Source organism: Bos indicus, chromosome 29, assembly GCF_029378745.1.
Source record: "Bos indicus isolate NIAB-ARS_2022 breed Sahiwal x Tharparkar chromosome 29, NIAB-ARS_B.indTharparkar_mat_pri_1.0, whole genome shotgun sequence".
In the NCBI taxonomy this organism is placed as follows: domain Eukaryota; kingdom Metazoa; phylum Chordata; class Mammalia; order Artiodactyla; family Bovidae; genus Bos; species Bos indicus.
The window spans coordinates 45352773-45375403 of NC_091788.1; the positions used below are offsets into that span (position 1 = coordinate 45352773).

The following is a 22631-nucleotide window of genomic DNA, read 5'->3' on the forward strand; positions in this document are numbered from 1 at the left end:
ATTCCTGAAATGCCAATTTGTCTACTTTTTCCATTGCCTGTGATTCACTGAGTGGGACACAAGTTACTTATTCCAGCAAAATTTATGTGGTGGATTATATGGTTATGCATATGCTAGAGGTTATAAAAAGAATCTTGAATTCCCTTTAAAATAATTTCTTAAGAGGGAAAAAGGCGAAATTTGTCTTATCTGCTTTTTTTTTGACAGTACACCAAAATTTGACACAACTGAATTACCCTGCAGCAGAATCCATCCTGTGCTGGGACACCCAGTGATGCTCTTCATCCCTGATGATGTGGTGGGAATGGGCTTGTTGGGAGAGCTGACGCTGACTCCAGCCGTGGCTCTGTGTCCTTGCCCGAAGGTCTTTTCCAACCAGCTGAACAGGATCTCTTCCGTTTCCATATCCTTTTGATGACAGAGTCCATGAAAAATTTCAAATTCCTTGTCTTTGAAAATGGATTTTTATATTTCAATCCTAGGAAAGCTGCTAGAATATAAACTCTGTATGTAGAAGCTGGTATGATTTGTATAAAAACAAAAATCCAATATGAAAGCTAAGCTTGTAAATTTGTTCAAGAAACTGAAAACTATAAAATATGACCCATGTGCCACCCGGTTTTCATATGGTCCAGTGTGACAGGAGCAGGAGTGAATGATGCAAGTAGGAGCAGTGAGGCTGGAAAAGTAGTTTGGAGTTGAATATTTTGGATCTTGAGTGCCACACTAAGGAATGTGAATTTTATTGTGTGTATAATGGGAAACCAGTTAATGTTTTAGGAATCGCCAGCAGCCTTGTACAGGGTGGGTGGGAGAGAAAAGTCAGTAATCACTAAGTACATAAGTAAGTGAACTGGGTGAGACATATTAAGTGCATGAACTAAAGGTGTGATGAGCATGGAAAGGAGAGGTTATCACTGGAAGGAATCAACAAAACGAGGTAACCAGTTCCCCGTTTTGGCTAGGGAGAGATTAGGGGCAAGAAGTAGCTAAAGTTGCTGTCAACAGCCCTATATGTAGAAGATACAGGGTGGATATAGATATATGGAGATACAGATATATGGAAACAGAAAATAGATGGGGAAGGATTCTTTTGGGGGTGATAAAAAATATCCTAAAACTGATGGTTGTGATGGTTGCACAACTTTTTGAATATACTGAAACCAATTTAATTGTACGCTTTAAATGGGTGATTTGTATGATATGTAAATTAAATCTCAGTAAAGCTGTTGGAAAAGATTTCCATGGATGGCTGACAGAATAATGATGCTGGCAACAAGATGAAAATTATAAATAGCAGATCTGAGGAGTAAAGAAGATTAGTTTAGCTTTACATATGTTGCATTTATGTTGCCTGCAGAACATGTTTTAAAAATAGCCATATAGAAATTTTGGTCTGGAATTTGGAAGTGGTCAGATTTTTAGAGATATAGAGCCTCAGTGTTTTTTCCATAGGTGAGTGATTATGGTATAGTATATGCTATGGCTAGAATGACACAGGAGTAAACAAGTATATTGTTTGAAGGATTCTCACACTATATGTGTGTGAACTTTAAGTGATATTTACATTTACTATGAATACTGTTATGGTTGAGTTTAAATCTATCTCCTTACCTGTGTTCTGCTTATTCCTTGTATTTTATTTTCTTTTCCTTGAAGGCAGACTGGATAAGGTGTAGTTGTGTACTATAAAACCTAAAGCAATCCCTAAGTTAATACCACAAAGAGTTACAACTAGTAAGTCAAAAAGGGGGATAAAATGGAATTATTAAAAACACCCAAGCAAAAATAGAATCCAAAAATAGAAAAGAAGAAAAAGGAAATAAAATACAAGGAACAAACAGAAAATACATAACAAGATGATAGATTTAAATGCAACCATAACAGAATTCATATTAAATGTAAATAGTTTAAACAACCCAATTAATTAAAAGACATTCACACATCCTGACTCTTCAGATACGCCACCCTTATTCTTAGTTTGCAACACTTCAAAGCTCCCTGGCTCTAAACAGCGAATGTGTTGGCCTCAGCTCGTGCGTTAACGCCTTCTTGAGTTTGTGACGGAGACTTCACTTATAGACACTGCCTCCCTTTGCTCTGTTGTGACTTTCAATAATGTCCCCGTGCCCACTGGATTTTAATCTTCACACTTAGTGCCTCCTGTTTACCTTATTAAAAAGAGGATTAAAACAGAAAGATGAAAGAAAATATATATTCTGGGCTTATTAGCTTTGGTCCAGGGGGACAAAAAAAGCTTATGCAGTGGTTCCTAACTGGGTACTTTTGCCCTCAGAGGACATCTGGCAATGTCTGGAGACATTTTGATCCTTATGAGTGGAGGCAGAGGTGATACTGGCATCTAGTGGGAGTGGGTAGAAGCCAGGGATGCTGCTTGAGCATCCTGTAGTGCACGGGACAGCCCTGCAGTAAAGAAGCATCCGGCCCAGAGTGTCAGTGTGCCAAGGTCGAGAAACACTGGGTTATAGGGAGGGTGTGGGTGGGACTGGAAAGTCAAGGGCAGGAAACCATTTTAGGGGCCTGTCTTTCTTAGTCCTGGTTAGAGAGTAGGTTGGAGAAGGTGAAGCATTTCCTTCTCAATCTGAACATATTCATACTCACTGGAAAATATTCTTTGGTATATGTTTTTAATCTAGGATGCATCACATAGTATTACAGTTTATTGGTTTTTATGTGTATCTCCCATACTGTAAATCTGACTTGAAGGTAGGTGTTAAATCTGTATATTCATGTTTGTATCCCCAGAATTTAGTATAGTATTGTGTTTAGCCTGTGTTATTAATACCATTCAAACCTATGATTTAATGAGTAGGATCAATAAATAAACAAATTGTCCCAATACTGTACCGGTACCTCACACTCGTTAAATGTGGAATAGATTTCTGAAGATTCTAGTGGTTCAATCTTTGGTGACTCACATCTATCCCTAATGTGGAAAGGGCTTAATATGTAATTGCCTAGCTTGCTAGTTTATTTCTGAGAGTGTGAACCAGGTCAGTGTTGCATTTGTTTTTTGCAAATGAATACATAATCACAAAAAACTAACATTTTGGAGTTTTCTTTAGCCACTATACATATTTCTGTATGGACCTTCAGGTCTGCCTCTGATATTTCCAAATTCAGAGCAGCCAACTACTCCTGTCTTCAAAGACGCCTCTTATTTCATTGACTGGAAGAAACACCACTTGTGTATGGTGCCCAATTGGGATCTCAGTTTAGACAGGGGTAAATCTCTCTCTCTGTCTTTGTTTGCATAGGAATAAAGAACTCTGTAAAATATTAGAGAAATGCAAGAAAATATAAATAGCAAATATATATAAGAATAGGACCTAGTGATCTGATGGCTTAGGTTGAGGGTACAGGTAGGAGTCTGGCTAAGTCTGAGAGTCCTTGTGAAGTGAGTCATACAGGTGTCAACAGGCAAAGCCCCACCAGAGCCTAACTGTTTTGGTATTACGTGTTAATGCTGGTTCCCCTCTCATTTCTACTGCCTCCTCTATTCCTGGTCTCCTTGAAGTAGGCAATGGGCCTTTACTTTCTAGGGATTTGTTCAGAAGGTTTCTGTTGTACCTTAATCTGTCAACTCTGGAGTTTTAAAAAGGTTATTAAAGTTGCAGTCACATCTTTGACCTATTGTGGAAGAGAAACATTTCCCAATGAAATCAGAAAAATCCATATAAAATTACTTAGAAAAAATATAATAATACATAAAGGCAAGGCAGAAGTATCAGCCGTATAGTAATATACCTGGGAAACTGACTGTCCTATTCATATAGAGCCTAACCACATTGGCTTTGGGTGAACCATGCTGAAAATTGGATGCTTAATAATTCGACCAACAAATGAAACTGAGAAGTAGGAATATGCAACCATAAGCTGATGTCTAGGAGCTTTATATTCTTGAACTTGACTGTTGTTAGCCAGAATCCTTTGATATTTAAAAGACAGTCTGTTCAACTGGATCCTGAGGAATTTCACCAGTAGGGAAGAGGTATTCAGGGAGGAGTTATTCTAGAGTTATAACTGGTATGAGAAGATTGAAGCTTCCTGATACAGGGATGTATCTCTGAGAGAAAGAATCTTCATCTAGGAAGAAGGCCTCATGGTGAGGCTCTTTTCTCTTGAGTAGGTAGTTTTTCCAGAGGGTGGCATGAAAGGAGGTATCCTTGGACTCCTGTAGGTAAGTGGTTTCGTGAGGAAAGAATGTTTGGTCTTAATAAGGCTGTGGCCACAATTGTGGGCTGGCTCTTGTTTTTTATATTAAGAAAGGCCACAGACACTGAGCTAACAGTGGAGGTGAAGATTAGGTGCCCAGGCGTTGAGGAAGACATTATGTTTAACTGGCCAAGAAATGACAACGATGGCCTCTGTCACTAACTCAGACCTCTGGCAGCACTTATATAACGCCATCAGTGGGGGTGAAGGGTTTTCTCTGCTGTCTTGGTACCCGAGTCCAAATTCCATTTTCTCTTCCTGGCTTTGACCCTTGTTAGGGGGTCTTAGTAACTTGAATGGTGATTCATGTTCCTCTGAAAGTGAGGCAAGTGAATGAATGACATGTGTTATTGTCTGTTAATGTTTTTATTTAAACTGAATTGGACCACCTGAATTGTACTTTAAAAGATTAAGGTGCTAGAAAGTGACTGTAGGGGTCAGATTACATGGGAATACAAATATCAGATAGCATTGTGGTTAAGAGCAGAGATTTGGGGATTAGTCTAAACAGTTCCATCACCTACTGTCTCATGTTGGGCAATGTATTTAACCTATCTGTGCCTCTTTTCTTGTCCGTAAAACAACCTAAGACTAGGTCCCATACTATAGTGTGGTGAAATCTAAATGTTGAGATAGTTCACGCCAATTTCATGTGGTACATGGCATGAAGTCGGCATTCAATACAAGTTAGCTCTTTTACTAGTGATACCCACATCTTACTAGCCTGTTACTGCTGATACCTACCTTAGAAAGTAACTTGAGGAATGAATGAATTGATTATATAATGCTTCTCAGTAAATTCTAAGGAATGCTGTTCGGTTTGCATTTTACACACCCAGTTGTTATTTTGATGTTCTTCTTGTGAGTCACTATTATTTGCTTCCATCCTGTGGGTAGAGAAACAGATTCAGGAGGAGAAGGGAGTGTTCAAATTTAGATCTGTCTCAGGCCCCTCTTTGTTTGAAGCATGGGTTGTTTATTCACTTAGCTTTTTGAGGGCTTTACCTATCTTAGGATATTCTGTAATATCTCATCCTCTAGGTTCGGTGCTTCCAGATGTGAGTTATCAGGTGGAATCCAGTGAGGGAGAAGATCAGTCTCAGGATATGGGCCCCCAGGGACAAACTGTGCTGCTTTTTCTCTTTGTGGATTTCCACAGAGAATTTCCAGGCCAGAAAATGGAACTCTGGGGTAGGTATAGAAGAATGGGGCTGCCACCTTGGATGTGCTTAAATGTTAAGAGAATAAATAAAAGAGACTTGGGGACTTCCCTGGTGGTCCAGTGGCTAAGACTCGATGCTCCTAAACTCTCCAGTGCAATCCCTGGTTGGGGAACTAGATCCCACATATGTCAACTAAGAGTTCACATGCTATGACTAAAGATCCCACAACAAAGATCAAAGATCCCATGTGCTGCAGCTAAGACCTGGTGCAGCCAAATAAATCAATAAAAATATTTTTAAAAGAAAGGAGACTTTACATGAAGCATAAATCTGAATAGGTGTGCTTCTGTAGAATAACACATTTCAGTGAAAAACTTAAATAAGTTAAATTATATGCTCTGTGAGAAAGATCTATATCTTGAAGCATCACCTAGATGATGACAATCCCAGATTTGGTTGACCAGAAATCAGCAGACACTTCCTGTTGGTCCCTACAGAGTGTATTACCTTAGACGGGTAGTTCTCAACCTCAGCTGCACAATATATTACCTGAGGAGCTTCTAAAAAATGCCCACGTCTCATCCCTAGAGATTTGGGTTTCCTTGGACTGAAGTGGGCTTCAGGTATCAGTATGTTTTTAAAGCTTCTCAGGTTGGAGTACTATTCACCATCCTCCTGCTTTCCCAAGTACAATCAAGAAAAGCTATCAGTCTTGGCCTTAACGCAACATCTCAAATTCAGCACAAGGAGGTGTGGGAGTGCATTGGTATGAATGGCTTTGTGGGATTGCCACATCGACTTCTGGAATAGGACAAAGAGTCCTTGTTCAGGCATACAGATGCCTTTGGCATTTATCTAACAGATAGGTAATAACCTGCTATCAGAAGGTTCTCTCTGTTAAAGCTGTGATTTACATCCTGTTTTGTGCTCCATGAAACACGTGCATCAGAATCACCTGGAGTATTTGAAAATGTGCAGCTTCCTGGGCAAGGATTTACTCAGTTTTGCTAATGTAAATATCTGTATGGCTCAGGAATATGTTTTTAACAAAATTCTCAGGTGATTCCTAAACATGGTACAATTTGAAAACCACTGAATATAAGAGTTGATGCTTTTGAATTGTGGTGCTGGAGAACTCTTGAGAGTACCTTGGGCTGCAAGGAGATCAAACCAGTCAATCCTAAAGGAAATCAACCCTGAATACTCATTGGAAGGACTGATGCTGAAGCTGAAGCTCCAGTACTTTGGCTGCCTGATGTGAAGAGCCAGCTCATTGGAAAAGACCCTGATGCTAGGAAAGATTGAGGGCAGGAGGCGAAGGGGACGACAGAGTGTGAGATGATTGGATGGCATCAGTAACTCAGTGGACATGAGTTTGAGCGAACTCTGGGAGATAGTGAAGGACAGAGAAACCTGGCGTGCTGTAGTCCATGGGGTTGCAAAGAGTCGGACATGACTTAGTGACTGAACAAATAAGAGTGGCTTATGCATTTGAATCCAGTAAAGTCTGAGACATAAAGTTAAGTGTTCCTCAGTGCCCTCGGAAACTCTGAAGGAAGTAGCAAGAAGTGGAGCTTCTGAATGTCTGGGGAAATGTTCACAAGCCTCCCTTTCAGGGCTCCTGACTTGTTTCTGTGTTATCCTTCCTTTGTGGGCCAGTGTTTTTTCTTAAGACTTTACTCTCTAGGCATTCCAGTGCTGCTTGGTGTGGCCCTGTTCCCACTGAGTCATAAGAGAAATGAGACAGCTTACAACCCCAGATCAAAAGAGCTGACATTGACTGGTGCCAGTCATTTGTTGAACCTGTGGGATTCTTCGTGCTGCCAAGCTTCCATGCCTCTCCTACTTTTCCCCACCATGTAGATATTCATTAGGAGAGAAGCACTGCTTTCCTGGGCTCCGGCTTGCAGCTCTTTGAAGAGCTGGTGTTCCCTGGTGCCCCACTGTTCCATTCATTAAGATGCTGGAATGGAAACATAGAAGAGAGCAGTCTGTGAGGCTTACAACTAGGAGGTCAAACGTGAAAATGCCTAGGGCTGTTGGTTACCTGCTTCTGCTCGCCTGGACAGAGGCTCTTAAAAGAAGCAGCTAAGTATGGTGGAAAGGACTTCAGGGTACAATCAAGAGACCTGGGGTTAATTTTTAGTTCTGCTATCAAATTCCTTAATGACTTTTGGGAAGCAAGTCACATGAATTATCTGATCCTTTTCATATATTTAACATGAAATTGTTGGGCGAGGTGCTATCAAAGCACTTCCAAGTCTAAAGACCCTCTTAAGATGTAAGATCTAGTATTTTTAGGCTTTTTTTTTTTTTAGGTCTGCTATGTTCAGCCTTCCCTAGGATGACATAAAGTCCTGGTACCCCATTCTGAATCCTATTAAACATATTTCCTCAGAAACCAGGGTTACCTATCGTTCTTCTAGAACTGTACTGGTTTGCACGCCTCTGTTTAGCTTGACTCTGAAGGCCTGCAGCATTTCAGGTAGTTGTACTAAGTATTAGATTAAATTGAAGTTCATCACTGCATCGGTAAACAGAGCAGTTATTGTCTTAAAATTCCTGGGGCTTCCCTGCTGGTCCAGTGGTTCAGATGCTGTGCTTCCACTGCAGCAGATGGGGGTTCAGTCCCTGGTCAGGGAAGTTCTGCATGCCATGGGGTGCAGCAAAAAATAAATTTTTAAAAATAAATAAAATTTCCTTAGACATCTGAGAGTTTAGGACTAGCTTTTGAAGAAGATGCACTGTAAGGGTAGGTAGATATAGACACATGTCGTAATTTTATAGATTATGTAGTGATTTTATTTTCTTTTCCCCCTCTTCTTTTTCATATCCTTGAAAGCTTTCTCCAGAGCTCCTTTTAGGAAACAGATTGTGCAGAACTACAGTCTGTTTCCATGTATCTTAAAAAAAATCCCTGAATTGGCCTTCTGCCTACCTTGTCATGGTAACTTTTCTATGATTAACTCATTATTTTGCCACAGTGTTAAAGGCATCTGGTGGTATAAGCAGTTTTAGGAATGAAACTATAGCTTTTCAATTAAATGACTGCTTTCAAAGGAGGTCTAACTGATTTCTTAAGGCTATTCTTAGGACCAAACTATAGAAAATAGTAATCCAAATGATACCGTCATAGCAATAGTGATATTTTCTGAGTATTGCAATGTACATCCCAAAACACTTGCTATGTATTATCCCAGTTTATCTGCACAGAATACCCATGATAGCAAGTGGTAAAAGCCACTTTCTGCAATAAAATGAGAAACGTTTGAAGTGACGTGGTCACTATTAGTTGGTGGTAGAATCGACCGTGGAGTCTGTGTTGACTCCAGTTCCAGACCCCTTTTGAGCAGAGCACATACTACCTTCCCCTCCAGGAAAGCATCACGGTGCCTTGTGGTAGAAAATGTTCCTTCTGACTTCCATTTTAAACACAGCCCTGAGAAAAGCACGCCAGCCTTACCTTTGAGCAGACCATCCAGAGAGTAGAAAAGCACCAAAAAAGAAAGATTAAGAAGCATTTTCTCCAGATACCCTGAAAAGTAAATTTGTCTTCCTCTATTCTTCCTCTATATCAGGATCATCAATGCTAAAGTATTGTTTAATGATGTATTTTGCCCATCAACCTCACGTGTTAGCTTTTCTGAAGGATGCTGAGCAATGGTGCCTGTGGTTACTTTATCACAGATAATCCACCATTTAAAAAGACTATACCAGAACTTCCCTGGTGGTCCAGTGGTTAAAAATCTGCCTGCCAATGCAGGGGACACAGGTTTGATCCCTGGTTGGGGAAGATCCCACTTGCTGTGGAGCAACTGAGCCCATGCTCCACGACTACTGAGCCTGTGCCCTGGAGCCTGGGAGCCACAACTACAGAGCCCATGTGCTGCGACCACTGAAACCTGTGCCTAGAGCTGGTGCACCGCAACGAAGAGTAGCCCCCACTCAGCACAGCTAGAGAAAAAGCAGCGCATCAGTGATGACCCAGCTGAAAACAGACAAAAAAAAAAAATAAGTAAAAAGACTATACCGGCAGTTCTCAGAGTCATCTTTGATACCCTGACAGTAACAGTGGTGCTCACCAGCAGCGACACTCTAAATAGAATTGACATACTCTCCGGGAGGCTTTGCCTTTCCTTTCGGAGTCACTGGTATCACTGTTTAGAGTATGTGGTGTATATTTCTGTTTCTGATGTGAATTAAAGAGGATCCTTCGTCTGATTCTTCAAACATAATATTCTGCACTTTTAGTGAACTTTCTGTCCTTTGTAAGTGGAAATTGGGTATGTTTGTAAGTTTTGGGTGTGTGTGTGTGTGTGTGTGTGTCTAAAAAAGGAATTATTTGTGTATGGGTGGAAGTGGCCTCTTCTGTCAAGAGGCCTCTTTCCCATCCTTAGCCCTGACTCAGAGCACATGAACAGCAGTCTTGAAGTGGTCATTCTCACTCAAGGTTACCAACATTCTCCCTCCCCTTAGGAGTCCACACTTTGCTCTCAACTCATCTCAGGGCCATCCTCAGGGAGAGCCACAGCGTGGTTCAGGGTTGCATCCAGGCCGCTGTGGACCGGGCCTTGGAGCAGCATCACCAGGCTGTCAAGGTAATAAGAAATTCACAGCTCCCTTTCTCCTCCTCTCTCTCAGAGAAAGATAGAGTATCTGGCAGACAGGGGCTGAGAACCCTTCCTCCCTTAATGCTTCTTCCTCTTCTGTCACCTAGGCTGATCTTATAAACTGCCTCTAGCCTTGGAACTCAGGCTTTAGTCTAGACCAATCACTGTAACCACTTGCTTAGTCTTACCTCCTTGTAGGTGAGTTTGAGTAAAGAGGGGCAAAATAATAGACGGGGAAAATGACTGACAATAAACCTCTTTTTTTTTTTGAGAGCAAGTTTTATGTTCTTTTTGGAATGTAACTGACTTCATTGTGTTTCTTCACAAGCAGAACGGGCTTGGTTCTGCCTGCCTGTCAGTTGGTTTTCAGCACTCCTATATGCCAGGGGACAGGAACACATTTATAACGGAGGAACAGTACACACTGAACTCAGGACTCTATATTAATTCGAGGTAGTTTTACACATTTAACTAACTTGTATATTAACTTACAGTGCCATTAATGTCTTCTCTCTCACACACTGAGGTGCTTTATTATTCTAACCATAGTGAAGTGAAAGTCACTCAGTCATGTCCAACTCTTTGTGACCCCAAGGACTGTGGCCTGCCAGGCTCCTCTATCCATGGAATTCTCCAGGCAAGAATACTGGAGTGGGTTGCCATTTCCTTCTCCAGGGGATCTTCCCAACTCAGAGATTGAATCCAAGTCTCCTGCATTGCAGGCAGATTCTTTACTGTCTAAACTACCAGAGGGGCCCTAGAATATTTATTTTAGGTAGTTCTACACATTGAACTGTCATTGTGTATTAATTTATAGTGCCATTAATGTCTTCTCTCTTTCACACACCAAAGTGCTTTATTATTCTAACCATAAGTTCTAGACAAATTGATAGCACATGCATGCACTTAGCCTGAAATTTAACTGAAGTATAGTTAATTTATAAGGTTGTATTACTGCTGTACAGCAGAATGATTCAGTTATACATACATATACATGCTTTTTTAAAGAAAAATCCTATTCCATTATGGTTTATCACAGGATATTGAATATCATTCTCTGGGTTATATAGTAGGACCTCGTTATTTATCTATTCTATACATAAAAGTTTACATCAATGCACCTCTCTCTTATCTATATTTCCCCTTCTCACACATGCTTCTAGAGCTACTGTTTCAGTAAATCTTAAATTCTCCCTCCATTTGCTAATCCTTTATAGCATCACTTTGTCTTCATATCTGGCTTTCTGAATTCCTCCATCTTGTGTACTTTTGGTAACACATTTATTACTTAACATTCCCTCCTTTTCAAGCAAAAAACAACCACACTAAGAGTAAAGCTTGAAGCGTTGTATTTTTTAATGGTAAGTATATCTGCTTTATTGCTCAGTGTCTTACTGCTTGTCTTTTCTGAATGTATCTATGTCAATAAGTCACCTCTGTGAAAGGAGATAACATTTTTAATGTATTTAAATTCCTTAAGTGTCCTTTATATGTCACGATCTTAGTAAGTATTGTTGGTGGAAGGCGAAGCATTATTGAAATCCTGCTCTGACTCAAATATTTGGTCCCTTTAGGATTCTCTGAACCAGCAGTTTTGGATTATTATAAACTATGGTCTCCCCCTTCTTGTTTCGTTCCCTAGGCTCATCAGAAACTACAGGCCTCACTGTCAGTGGCTGTGGATTCCATCATGAGTATTATGACTGGAAGCACAAATAGCACCTTCCGGAAGACCTGCCTCCAGACGCTTCAGGTTGGTAAGGATTGGAGATGCTTAAAGGTGTGGGGTTTTAATGACATTCTGCTGCCTCTCTTCGTAATATGTGCAGTGCTCTTAGAAACATTATTTACTTTGATCCTACTATGATTCTACCTAAGTAAGTGTTTTATGATGTGTTCATTGAATAGAGAGTGATGTATATACTATTTTATACATGAGAAAACAAGTTATTTAGGATTTCTGTTTCCTTTAGGTCGTACAGATAGTTACAAGCAGAGCTAGGATTAGGTCATGAGTCCCAGTTTCTTACTGAAAAGTGTTCTATTACATCATGGTGACAGAATACATTGGAAATAACTGAGCAACGATAAGCATTACATATGTTTGGCAGTTTGGAATAATGTAACAAGGTTTGGAATCAGAGGCCTGAGTTCAAATCTTGACTCATTTACTTATTAGCTATGTGGACTTTTCTGTGGTTCATCTACAAATTAGAAAAAATAGTAGTATGTCACAGGGCTATTAGGAAGTTGAGGGCTAAATGTGAATGTGTGTAACACATGGTAGATTCTTTAATAAATGTTGGTTTCTTTCCTCCCTTCCAATGTGTGTTGACCAACTGGTATTATCAGTGGGGTAACACATTCATTCCGTGTCAGTTGCTTCATTTTGTGTACTTTTCTCTTGAGAAAATAGTGTAATATAATTAATAAAATTTATCACTTAACTTTTGCATATTTATCTCATATATATTATATAATTATAGCCAAAGTATTCTATATTAATATGTAATTTGACCTTTTCCCTTGTTTCAACAGTCTTAAATACTGGTTAACCACTATTCCACTGTGTTGGTTTAATATAACTTAATAAACCATTCCCCTACTGACAGATATTTAAGCTGTTTACATTCTTTCTGCCAATAAATAGTTCAGTTAATACCTGTATGTGATATCTTACTTCTTTTGAATCATCTCCTAGAAAAAATTTCTATAAATGGAGTTAATGGGTCAAACTGTATAACACCTTTATAATCTAGTGATTCTTCTCACAGCTTCACCTTTCTGGGTCATGTGGGTAGCACAAGGTATTAAGAAGGACACTATACTGGCAATCCTAAAGTTAGCCCTAACTTTCATACTAACTGGCTATGAGATCTTAAGTAGGTCACCTCTCCTGTTTGAATTTCAGTTTTCTCATCTATTACAGTGTGTTGTATTAGGAGACTACTCAGGTCCCCTTTAATATCTTACAATTCTATACTAAAGTTGAGGTTGTTACCCATTCCTTATAGATGCAAACTTATTACTGTTCCTTTCCTCCCTGAAAGATTTATCTGGGGGAAAAGTTCCTATATCAGCCTTCGTTGTTCAGTAGATACCTTTGCTCTCTTGGAACTTGTTTTAGAGGAAAGCAGTTTATATAACCTCTTCACAGACAGATGGCTCTCTGGGATATATAATCTCCTATAGAGATAGGAGAACAAAGACCTTGTGTGATCGATCTCGCTTAGGTAACAGAATCTGGAAGATATCTAGGAGCCACAACTGCCTGTCCCATGTCAAGTATCCCCAACCTTCCTTCTGCTTACCCTGTGTCCACAGGAACTAGGGAAACTTCTAACACAACATGAGGATGTCACTGGTTTGCCTTTCTATCTGTCTCATCCTCTCCCCGTATAAACTTCCTGTGGGTACTCACCCTTTGGTTGCCAGTAGTGGAACTCAGCATGTTCTATTTCTGGCCCTTTTTAGGCAGCTGACACACAGGAATTTGGGACCAAGCTGCATAAATCATTTCATGAGGTCACCCAGCACCGATTTGTTTACCACTGCTCACAGGCGGTGAAGCAGGTAAGTCTAAAGTAATAATCAGTACTTTGGTGCAAATCTCCCATTTGATATATGAGAAACCTGAATACACAGGGGTTAGGTGTACTGCTTTAGACTGCACAGTCTGAGGGTAGCCTTTCAGTAAGGAAGCCTGTGGTTTAGAAAAACTTCATAGAACATAGTATTACATAGAGGTTAAGAGCATGATTAGCAATGTCACTTGAATTCCATTTCTGCCACTACCTAGTTTGCATGGTATTAATATAGAAGCTATTTATTCCAACTCTCAGTTTCTGTAGCAGTAAAATAAAAATGATGCATACCTAAAATGATTGTTGTAAGGTCTGAATAAGAGAATTATGTGAACTACCAGCACATAGCTACTTTTATGATGATGATGATATGATGGAATTCTTATGTTTAGTTTTGCCAAATAAAAAACATACTTTTATCTGTTCACCTTTTTGGATACCAGAGATATAGAATTATAATAGTTGGCGTCTCTGCCCTCAGGGGGGTCAAATAGTTACCGGCTTCTCTACTGAGTGAAGAGAAATCATATTTGGGATATTTTATGTTTCCTGATTCTAGGTGTAGGTAGTAATAGTGTTCAAGCTGAAGCCCACCTTTCTGACTTTCTTGGCAATAATCAGCAGTATTGACTTTTTTGGAATTGAAGTATAAGATGAGTAAATAAAAGAGATTAAGGGGCAAATTATTATGCTGTGGCATTTGGCCAAGATAGAGTAACAGGGACCAGATTTACCCTCTTGCCTGAAACAACCAAAAATCTGGACAGTAACAAAAAGTACAACATATGAAACAATGGTTCTGAAGACATTGGACCTCAGAAAATGGATGGGATAGTCATTCTTGAGAGACAGAAAGCAAATGAATTGAGCTTTATGATTGCCCTCACACACCACCTAGAGAAAGCACAGAGGCCGTGGAACAGGGAGAGGGAATCCAGGCAGAGCCCAATGGTATCCCTGAATTGAGTAGATGAAGCTGGGGATCCAGGGATGCCAGTGCAGCTCAAGTTTTCAGGGCAGAGTAGCAGAGAAGAGAGAGCTCACTGAGGTTCCTCTCTTGAGTATTCAGTTGAATACTGGTCAGTCCATTCATGTGAAAAAACTGTCCAGGTAAAGAACCACTCAGAAGGATTAAAGGGAACAATAAGCAAAGTTTACACAGGGCCAGGAATAGTGCTTATTCCCATCAACCAGAGAGGAAAGTCTTATAATTTATAAGCACCAGGTAAGATACTGGGCTTCCCTGGTGGCTCAGTGGTAAAGAACACTGCCTGCAGTGCAGGAGACACAGAAGATGTGGGTTCTCTCACAGGAGATGGCTGGGTTGAGAAAGCCCCCTGGAGAAGGGCGTGGCGACCCACTCCAGTATTCTTGTCTGGGAAATCCTATGGACAGAGGAGCCTGGCAGCTACAATCCATGGGGTCACAAAGAGTTGGACACAACTGAAGCAACTTAGCACACAGGTAAAATGCCAAGAATAGTCTTGCCTCAGAAATGGAGAGAAATTACATCCACAATAAGCACTCCTTGGTTCTGCTTAACAAAGCTCAAAAGCAGAAGCAAGACCTAAAAGGATAAAGTGGTTTCCAACTAATTCAGTGGCATTTCAGAGAAAAGTTCAAAAATATTTATAAGGGGGAACTTCCCTGATGGTCCAGTGGTTAAGAATCTGCCTTGCCATGTGGGGACACGGGTTCAGTCCCTGGTCAGGGAACTCAGAACCCTCAAGCCACAGAGCAGATAACGCCCTGCTGCAGCTGTCAAGCCCACATGTGCTCCAGAGCCTGTGCCACGACTAGAGAGCACAAGGGCTGCACCTGCTGAGGCCCGTGTGCGCTGGAGCCCACGTCCCACAGGGAGATCCCACGCACTGCAACGAGGACCTGACGCAGCCAAATGAATGTATTCTTAAAGAATATAAGAATACAAAAATATCCAGCACCCACCAAGATAATGTTCATACCGCCTTGAATCTGATAAAAAAATTCACAAGCATGCTATGAAGCCGGAAAATACAGCCCACATGAAGAGAAAACTCAGTGGATTGATCAGTCAGTCAAAACTGATCCAGAACTGACATGCAAGATAAAATTAGTAAAAAAACATTTATTCTTAAAATTGTATTCCATATGATCGGAAGCTAGATAAAAGGTTGAACATATTAGTTAGACCTCAGGAAGCTAGATAAAAGGTTCAACATATTAGTTAGAGATATGAATGGTATAAAAAAGGCCCCAAACAAATTCTAAAGTGAAAGCTAACGTCTCCAAGGTGAAAATTATACTGACTACACCACTAGCATCAGCGGCACATTACTTAAGGAAAACATACAGCAGTAGAAACTGAAACTGGACACAGAGGTTAAAATAACGATAATAGAGCACTAAGCCTCTGCGAGCTGTAGGGTAACTTTGCATAGCCTAACCCATGTATAGTTAGAGAATCTGAAGAAGCAGCAGAGGTAGAAAACATGTTTGAAGAAATAATGGTGGAAATGTTTCCAAATTCGATGGAATGTATAAATTATACAGATCAAAGAATCTTAAACCAAGCCCAAGAAACAAGGAAAACTACACCAAGGTACATCATAATTAAATTGGTTAAAACCAGTGGTAAAAAGAAAATCTTAAAAACAGAGACCAGAAAAACCCCAACAAGAACAAAACACCAAAACCCTTCTTTTGTTACAAAGATAAGGGTTACAGCAAGTTTCTTGTCATAAACTGTATAAGCTAGAAGAAAATGGAGTTATAATACTGAAAAAAATAACCTGTCAACCTAGGATTCTTTATCCAACAAAAGTGTCCCAAAAATCAAATATGAAAAAAAAACAAATAAGTGTCCTTAAAAACAAATAAAAACAATGACATACAGTGAAGCTTCCAACTAGAATAAGAAGAGCAAATTAAACATAAAGAGAAGCATGAAATAATAAAAGATTAGAGTTGGAAGTCAGTAAAATAGAAAAACAATAGAGAAAAAAAATCAATGAAACATAAAGGTGATTCATTGAGAAAGATGATTAATAAGAGAGAAGACACAAACTGCCACTAATATCGCAAATTAGAGAAGTGGCATCAAATATTAAAAGAATTATCAGGGAATATTATGAATATTACAATAAATTTGACAATTTAGATTAAAGGGAAATTTCCTTGAAAGACATAAATTACCAAAGTTCACACAAGAAGAAAAAGCTTCTATACCTGGTAGCTTTATACTATTAAAGAAATTGAATTTTTAGTTAAAAATTGTACCATCATATTCAGATTATTTTAAAACTCTCAAAGCTCACTAGTAAGAAAATAAACAACCCAGTTTGTTTAATTGGCAAAATATTTGAACACACATTTTACAAAAGAAGATATATCACAGCAAATAAACATACAAAAATATGCTCAACATTATTAGTCATTGCTGCTGCTGCTGCTGCTAAGTCGCTTCAGTCATGTCCGACTCTGTGCGACCCCATAGAAGTCAGCCCACCAGGCTCCCCCGTCCCTGGGATTCTCCAGGCAAGAACACTGGAGTGGGTTGCCATTTCCTTCTCCAATGCATGAAAGTGAAAAGTGAAAGTGAAGTCGCTCAGTCGTGTCCGACTCTTCGCAACCCTGTGGACTGCAGCCCACCAGGCTCCTCTGTCCGTGGGATTTTCCAGGCAAGAGTACTGGAGTGGGGTGCCATTATTAGTCATTAGGGACGTGCAAATCAAATCCACAATTGAGTAACATTTCACATGTACTTAGAGTAAGAAGACTAACCATACCAGGTGCTGGCAAGAATGTGCAGGAACAGGAACTGGAACTGTTATACCCTAATTGTAGGAATGAAAAATGGTACCACCACTTTGAAGAACAGTTGGCAGTTTCTTGAAAAGGTTTATGTAACTCACCACACAGCCTAGCCGTTCTGCTGCTGGGTGTTCACCCAAGAGAGATGAGAGCGCGTGTCCACACAGAAGTGTCTGCACCAGCGTTTACGGCACGTCTACCATTTCTGTAATAGCCCCAAACGGGGAACAACCCAGTGTCAACAGGTAAATGAATAAACAAACTGTGGCATATCCATTCAATGGAATACTACTCAGCAATAAAAGGAATGAACTTTTGATATACAGTAGGCTGGATGAATCTCTAAACAGCCATGCTGAATGAGAAAATCTGAAAATACAAGAGTACATAGTGCTTGACTGAATTTATACACAATTCTATAAAATGCCTGTTACTGTATAGTTACAGACCAGTGGTTGTTTACAGATGGGAGGTATAGGAGTTGGAAGGAGTGAGGAGTTATGAAGAGCAGAAGAAACTTTTCAGGGTGATGGATATGCTCATTATCTTGATATAGTGATGTTTCACATGTATTAATACATATGCCAGAACCTATCAAATTGTATTTTATAAACATGCAATTTATTATTTGTATGCAAGTTATATCTCAGTAGAGTTGCTGTAAAAAAATTACAGACACTGTTTCTGAGAGAGTAACACCTCTTCTGCTTCTCTCCCTCTCCTGTTTGCCCGATCGGATGGGGAGGTTTAGACACCGAGACACCCAGAGACCGCAGCATCTCATGGGTTTGCCCACCCTCCTCTGCTTTGTAACAGGGAAGCCCCTCTAAGTGCCGCCTTCACCACACTGGGTTTTCTTGGCTGTACATCCCGGCTCGAAGCACCTTCCTAGGAAAGCATCAGTTGGTTCACTGCAAATACTCTTTCTGGTTTCCCTGCAACTTGGGAAACTGCTGCCCACAACCTGAGCAAATAAAGGCTATTACCCATTCTATCAGTTTCCCATGGATATTGTAACAAATTACCATAAATTTGGGAACTTAAAAACAAAAGGAATTTATTATCTCTCAGTCTGGAGTCCAGAAGTGTGAAACAAGGTGTTGGCAGGACCACGCTCCCTCCACTGGCTCAAGGGGAGAATCCTTCCTTACCCCTTCCAGCCCTGGTGGCCCCAGCTGTTCCTTGACTTGTGGTCACACAACTCCATATGGCTGTTCCTCTTTGTCTCTCAAACATCCCTCCGCCTTTCTCTGGTAAGGACACCTGTCATTGGACTTGGGGCCCTCTGTAAATCCACAATGATCCTATCTTGAGATCCTTAATTATGTCAAAGACCCTTTTCCCAAATAAGGTCACATTCACAAGTACTGGTGGTCAAGACCTGAACATATCTTTGGGGGAGCCACTACTCAATTCACTACAGCCATCCACAGCTTCAAGTTTCTAGGCATAGATCGAGGGTAAGGTGTATGGCATTATCACGGGACCTGGGAAACGGGCAAGATCTAAAAGTGTTCCAGCCTGGGAAGTCCTTTTGCTTGGGTCTCTCTGATAACCCAGTGAGATCTGAAAAGGAGATGATCTGACCTCCTTTGCCCCTTTGTGTTGCTATAGTGATGGCTCATAGCCTCAGGGCCATTTATAGCCCAGTAAACTTGGCAGATGGCTAGTCTTACACAGTAGTCATAGGTCTTGGAAGGAGGAAACATTGAATCCCTAATCTGTGCCAAGATTTCCACTTTAGTCTCCACAAAAACCCTATGAGGTAGGTTGTAGTTTTCCCATTTTATAGATGAAGAAACTGGTTAGACAACTTCTCTAATTTGCCCAGAATCACACAGTCAGTAAGTGACAAGTCTAGGATTTATAATGAGGGCTCCTAGATCTGAAGCCTAGTAACATTTTTACCATATGGGACTGGATCACAAGCCTGGGAAGATGAACAGTGACCAAAGGCATCAAGTAGAATCCATACTACTTTACTCACGATCATTACCTGCTCCCTCTGATAATGGCCATTTAGTGACAGCTTGTTACTGGCACACGAGTGGCACCTAGTGGCTATGGCTAAGAACTACAAGAACAACGATGCTAGGTCCAGTTCTTTTACCTCTGGACCAGTCCCTCAGTTTCCACTTCTAAGCAGGCGAAGTAGAAGAGCTGACCTCTGAGTAATACAGAATGAAACCATCTATGGTTATTGTGTCGTTTATGGAGAAATGGAAGAAATCAAAGAATATTTAGAGTCTTATAGAAGATATTTGTGGAAAGGTCACTCCAGGAGTGGAGATTTTAAGCCTCGGTGTTGGAAAAGAGGACAGTTGGCCATGAGACAAGACAGTAATCTTGGGCTAACTGTCACATTTGAGTGTGGGGACTAAAAACTTAAATCCAGAATAAGTAGGAGCAGTAGCAGGAAGAACTTTCTAAGGAAAGGTATCATTTCCTGGTGGTAGATCAGAATAATGTCTGATAGAGTGTTAAATTCAAGGAGGTCTATCCTGTGGAGAGGGCTGCCTCACCTGGGGAACTGATGATGAATGGGGGGTGTGCAAGATTCCCCTGGAACTCTGAGATTTATATCTGAATTTAGATATTTCTTTGGTGTTACCAGTTTCAAGATAAGGTAAAGGTTTGTCTATTACATGAGATTTTCTAGGCTGGAGTGAAGTAGAATAAGCTTTCTTTCAAAGAAGGAAAAAAATGTTTGGAAATTTTCCTAATACTATTTCTTTTTTTCAAACCTTTAAGGCCATCTTTAACTCTTCTATGTTCCTTGGAGTATAATTACTTAAAAATTAAAACTGGCTTTAGTAAACAATATATGATGGAATGCATTGAGCTATAATTCACATACTATAAAATTTACCATTTATACAAATTCTGTAGTTCAGTGATTTTAAGGATATTCACTGTGTTTTCCAGCCATCACCACTAAATTCCAGAACATCTCCATCATACCAAAAAAAAATATATAAACTGTACCTAATTTGTAGTCAGTCTCAGTTCTCCTATCTCTTGTCCCCTGGGAACCACTAATTTACTTTTCTCTCAATGGATTTGCCTATACTGGGTATTTCATATAAATGGAATTGTACAATGAGTGGATTTTTGTGTCTGGCTTTTTTCACTTAGTGTAATGTTTTCAAGGCTCATCATCCACGTTATAACAGGTAATAGTACTTCGTTCCTTTTTACAGTTGAGTAATAGTCCATTACTCATTTTAGTAATAGTCCATACCACATTTTAAAATCCATTTATCAGCTGATGGACATGTTATTTCCACTTTTTGGCTATTATGAATAATGCTGCTGTAACATTTTTTGTGTGTAGACGTATGTTTATAATTGTTTAGCAGATAGCTAGGAGGAGAATTGCCGGGTCATATGATATAACCTGGTGGCTCAGACAATAAGGAATCTGCCTGCAGTGCAGGAGACGTTGGGTTTGATCCCTGGGTGGGGAAGATCCCCTGGAGAAGGAAATGGCTACCCACTCCAGTATTCTTGCCTGGAGAATTCCATGGACCAAGGAGCCTGGTGGGCCACAGTTCATGCAGTTGCAAAGAGTCAAGACACGACTGAGCAACTAACACTTTTTTCACTTTTTCATGATAACTCAAAACTGTTTTCCAAACTGGCTGCGTTACTTTACTTTCCCACCAGCACTGTATAATGGTTCCAATTTTTCCACATCCTTATCAATAGTTATTATTTATTACTATTACTACTATCACACTGGGTGTGAAGTGGTACCTCATAGTGGCTTTGATCTGCATATTCCTAAAGAACAATAATGCTGAGCATCTTTTCATGTGCTTATTGGCCATTTACCTCTCTTTGGAGAAATGTCTATTCAAATTTTGTCAAACCCATTTTTAAATTAGGTTGTTATTTTACAGTTGAACTAGGAGTTCTTTATTCTGGATACAAGTCCCTTATCAGATATGATCTTCAAATATTTTCTCCCATTCTTGTGTGTTGACTTTTCACTTCCCTTTAAGTGTCCCTTGAAGCACAAAAGTTTTTAATTTTGATGCAGAGGATACCTGTTTTTATATACTTGTATTGAAAAACAAGTAGCTCAGAGGATTGGGTTCTGACCTTTGTTTCCCTGTCCAAATTGAACCAAATAGCAGGGCTCTGAAAGGCTATGGTGGTGGTGGTGGTTTAGTTGCTAAGTCGTGTCTGACTCTTGCGACCCCGTGGACTGCAGCCTGCCAGCCTCCTCTGTCCATGGGTATTCTCTAGGCAAGAATACTGGAGTGGGTTGCCAGTTCCTTCTCCAGGGGATCTTCCCGACCCAGGAATCGAGCCCAGGTCTCCTGCACTGCAGGCTATACAAGACTATAAAACGTGCCCTGTGGCTTCCCATGTTTGACCTCAGTCAGTCATTCGTTTATCACTTGGCCTGTGCAAGGCACTATGCTAGCGTTAAGAGATACAGAGGTGATGAAAGTGGAGTCGCCCAGTCGTGTCTGACTCTGCGACCCCATGGACTGTAGCCTACCAGGCTCTTCCGTCCATGGGATTTTCCAGGCAAAAGTACTGGAGTGGGGTGCCACTTCCTTACTCTTCAAGGAATTTAAGATGTAGAAAATGGACGTGAACACGTAAAATGATGAAAGGGGGCATGCAGTGCCTATCTCAGAGCCCAAGGAGCAGAGCAGATAGTAGATGAGCGACCGGGCCTCAGGGAGGAAGGAACTGCCTGGAGTCAGCTGCAAGAGCTCGGAAGGAAGGAGGGAGCCTTGATGGCGGGAGCTGGGGAGGGGGTTCACGAGCCAGGAGGAAGAGAGGGTCCAGGTGAGGGAGGAAAGCCCCTGGGGTCCACAAAGCCACCAGGCCTCACTGGGGCTTGTTCATGCTTCTGCAGAACTCACCTAGGACTTCTAATTTTTTAAGCAGCTGCTCCCAGAGAAAAATGAGGCAGAGCAGAACACAGACGAGGCACATGAGAACAGCAGCCTGGAACTCCTTGCAGGTAGGATTCCAGCTTTTCAGGGGAGCCCTGGATCAAAGCTGGGAAGTAAAAAACGTGACTTCAGAATTTCAGACTGTGCCTTACACCACATGTCTTCCAGGACATGGCTGGCTCCCACAAGTAGGGTATTTTGGGGCAGCGGCTATTGTACCAAAAGCTGGTACAATAGGTCTGGAAATTTGTTTGCATAGTTACAGATAGCTGCACACGATGGGGTGAGGCCCTCAATGCAGTCAGTTCTTTTGTGTCTTTTCTCAGTCAT

General features: G+C 40.6%; 1 protein-coding gene and 1 long non-coding RNA gene across 14 annotated transcripts in view; one reads left to right on the forward strand and one right to left on the reverse strand.

Annotated features, from left to right (window-relative positions):
* The window catches only part of RCE1 (Ras converting CAAX endopeptidase 1), an 89630-nt gene that overhangs the window by 58482 nt on the left and 8517 nt on the right, over positions 1-22631 (forward strand). For 6 of the 9 annotated variants that reach the window (XM_070782457.1, XM_070782459.1, XM_070782460.1 and 3 more), the window contains 7 exons: positions 208-402; positions 3095-3246; positions 5278-5427; positions 9876-9997; positions 11652-11762; positions 13484-13582; positions 22291-22369. In XM_070782457.1, the coding sequence (XP_070638558.1) occupies positions 208-402; positions 3095-3246; positions 5278-5427; positions 9876-9997; positions 11652-11762; positions 13484-13582; positions 22291-22369 (908 nt within the window). Of the gene's footprint in view, positions 1-207; positions 403-3094; positions 3247-5277; positions 5428-9875; positions 9998-11651; positions 11763-13483; positions 13583-22290; positions 22370-22631 lie in introns of those variants that run through there. The other 3 variants (XM_070782458.1, XM_070782464.1, XM_019955076.2) reach the window with 3 other exon arrangements.
* Positions 1-22631, reverse strand: part of LOC109554514 (uncharacterized) — a 39571-nt gene that overhangs the window by 11698 nt on the left and 5242 nt on the right. For 2 of the 5 annotated variants that reach the window (XR_011564807.1, XR_011564806.1), the window contains exon 2: positions 237-22407. This is a non-coding gene — a long non-coding RNA (uncharacterized lncRNA). The remainder of the gene's footprint in view (positions 1-236; positions 22408-22631) is intronic. The other 3 variants (XR_011564809.1, XR_011564810.1, XR_011564808.1) reach the window with 3 other exon arrangements.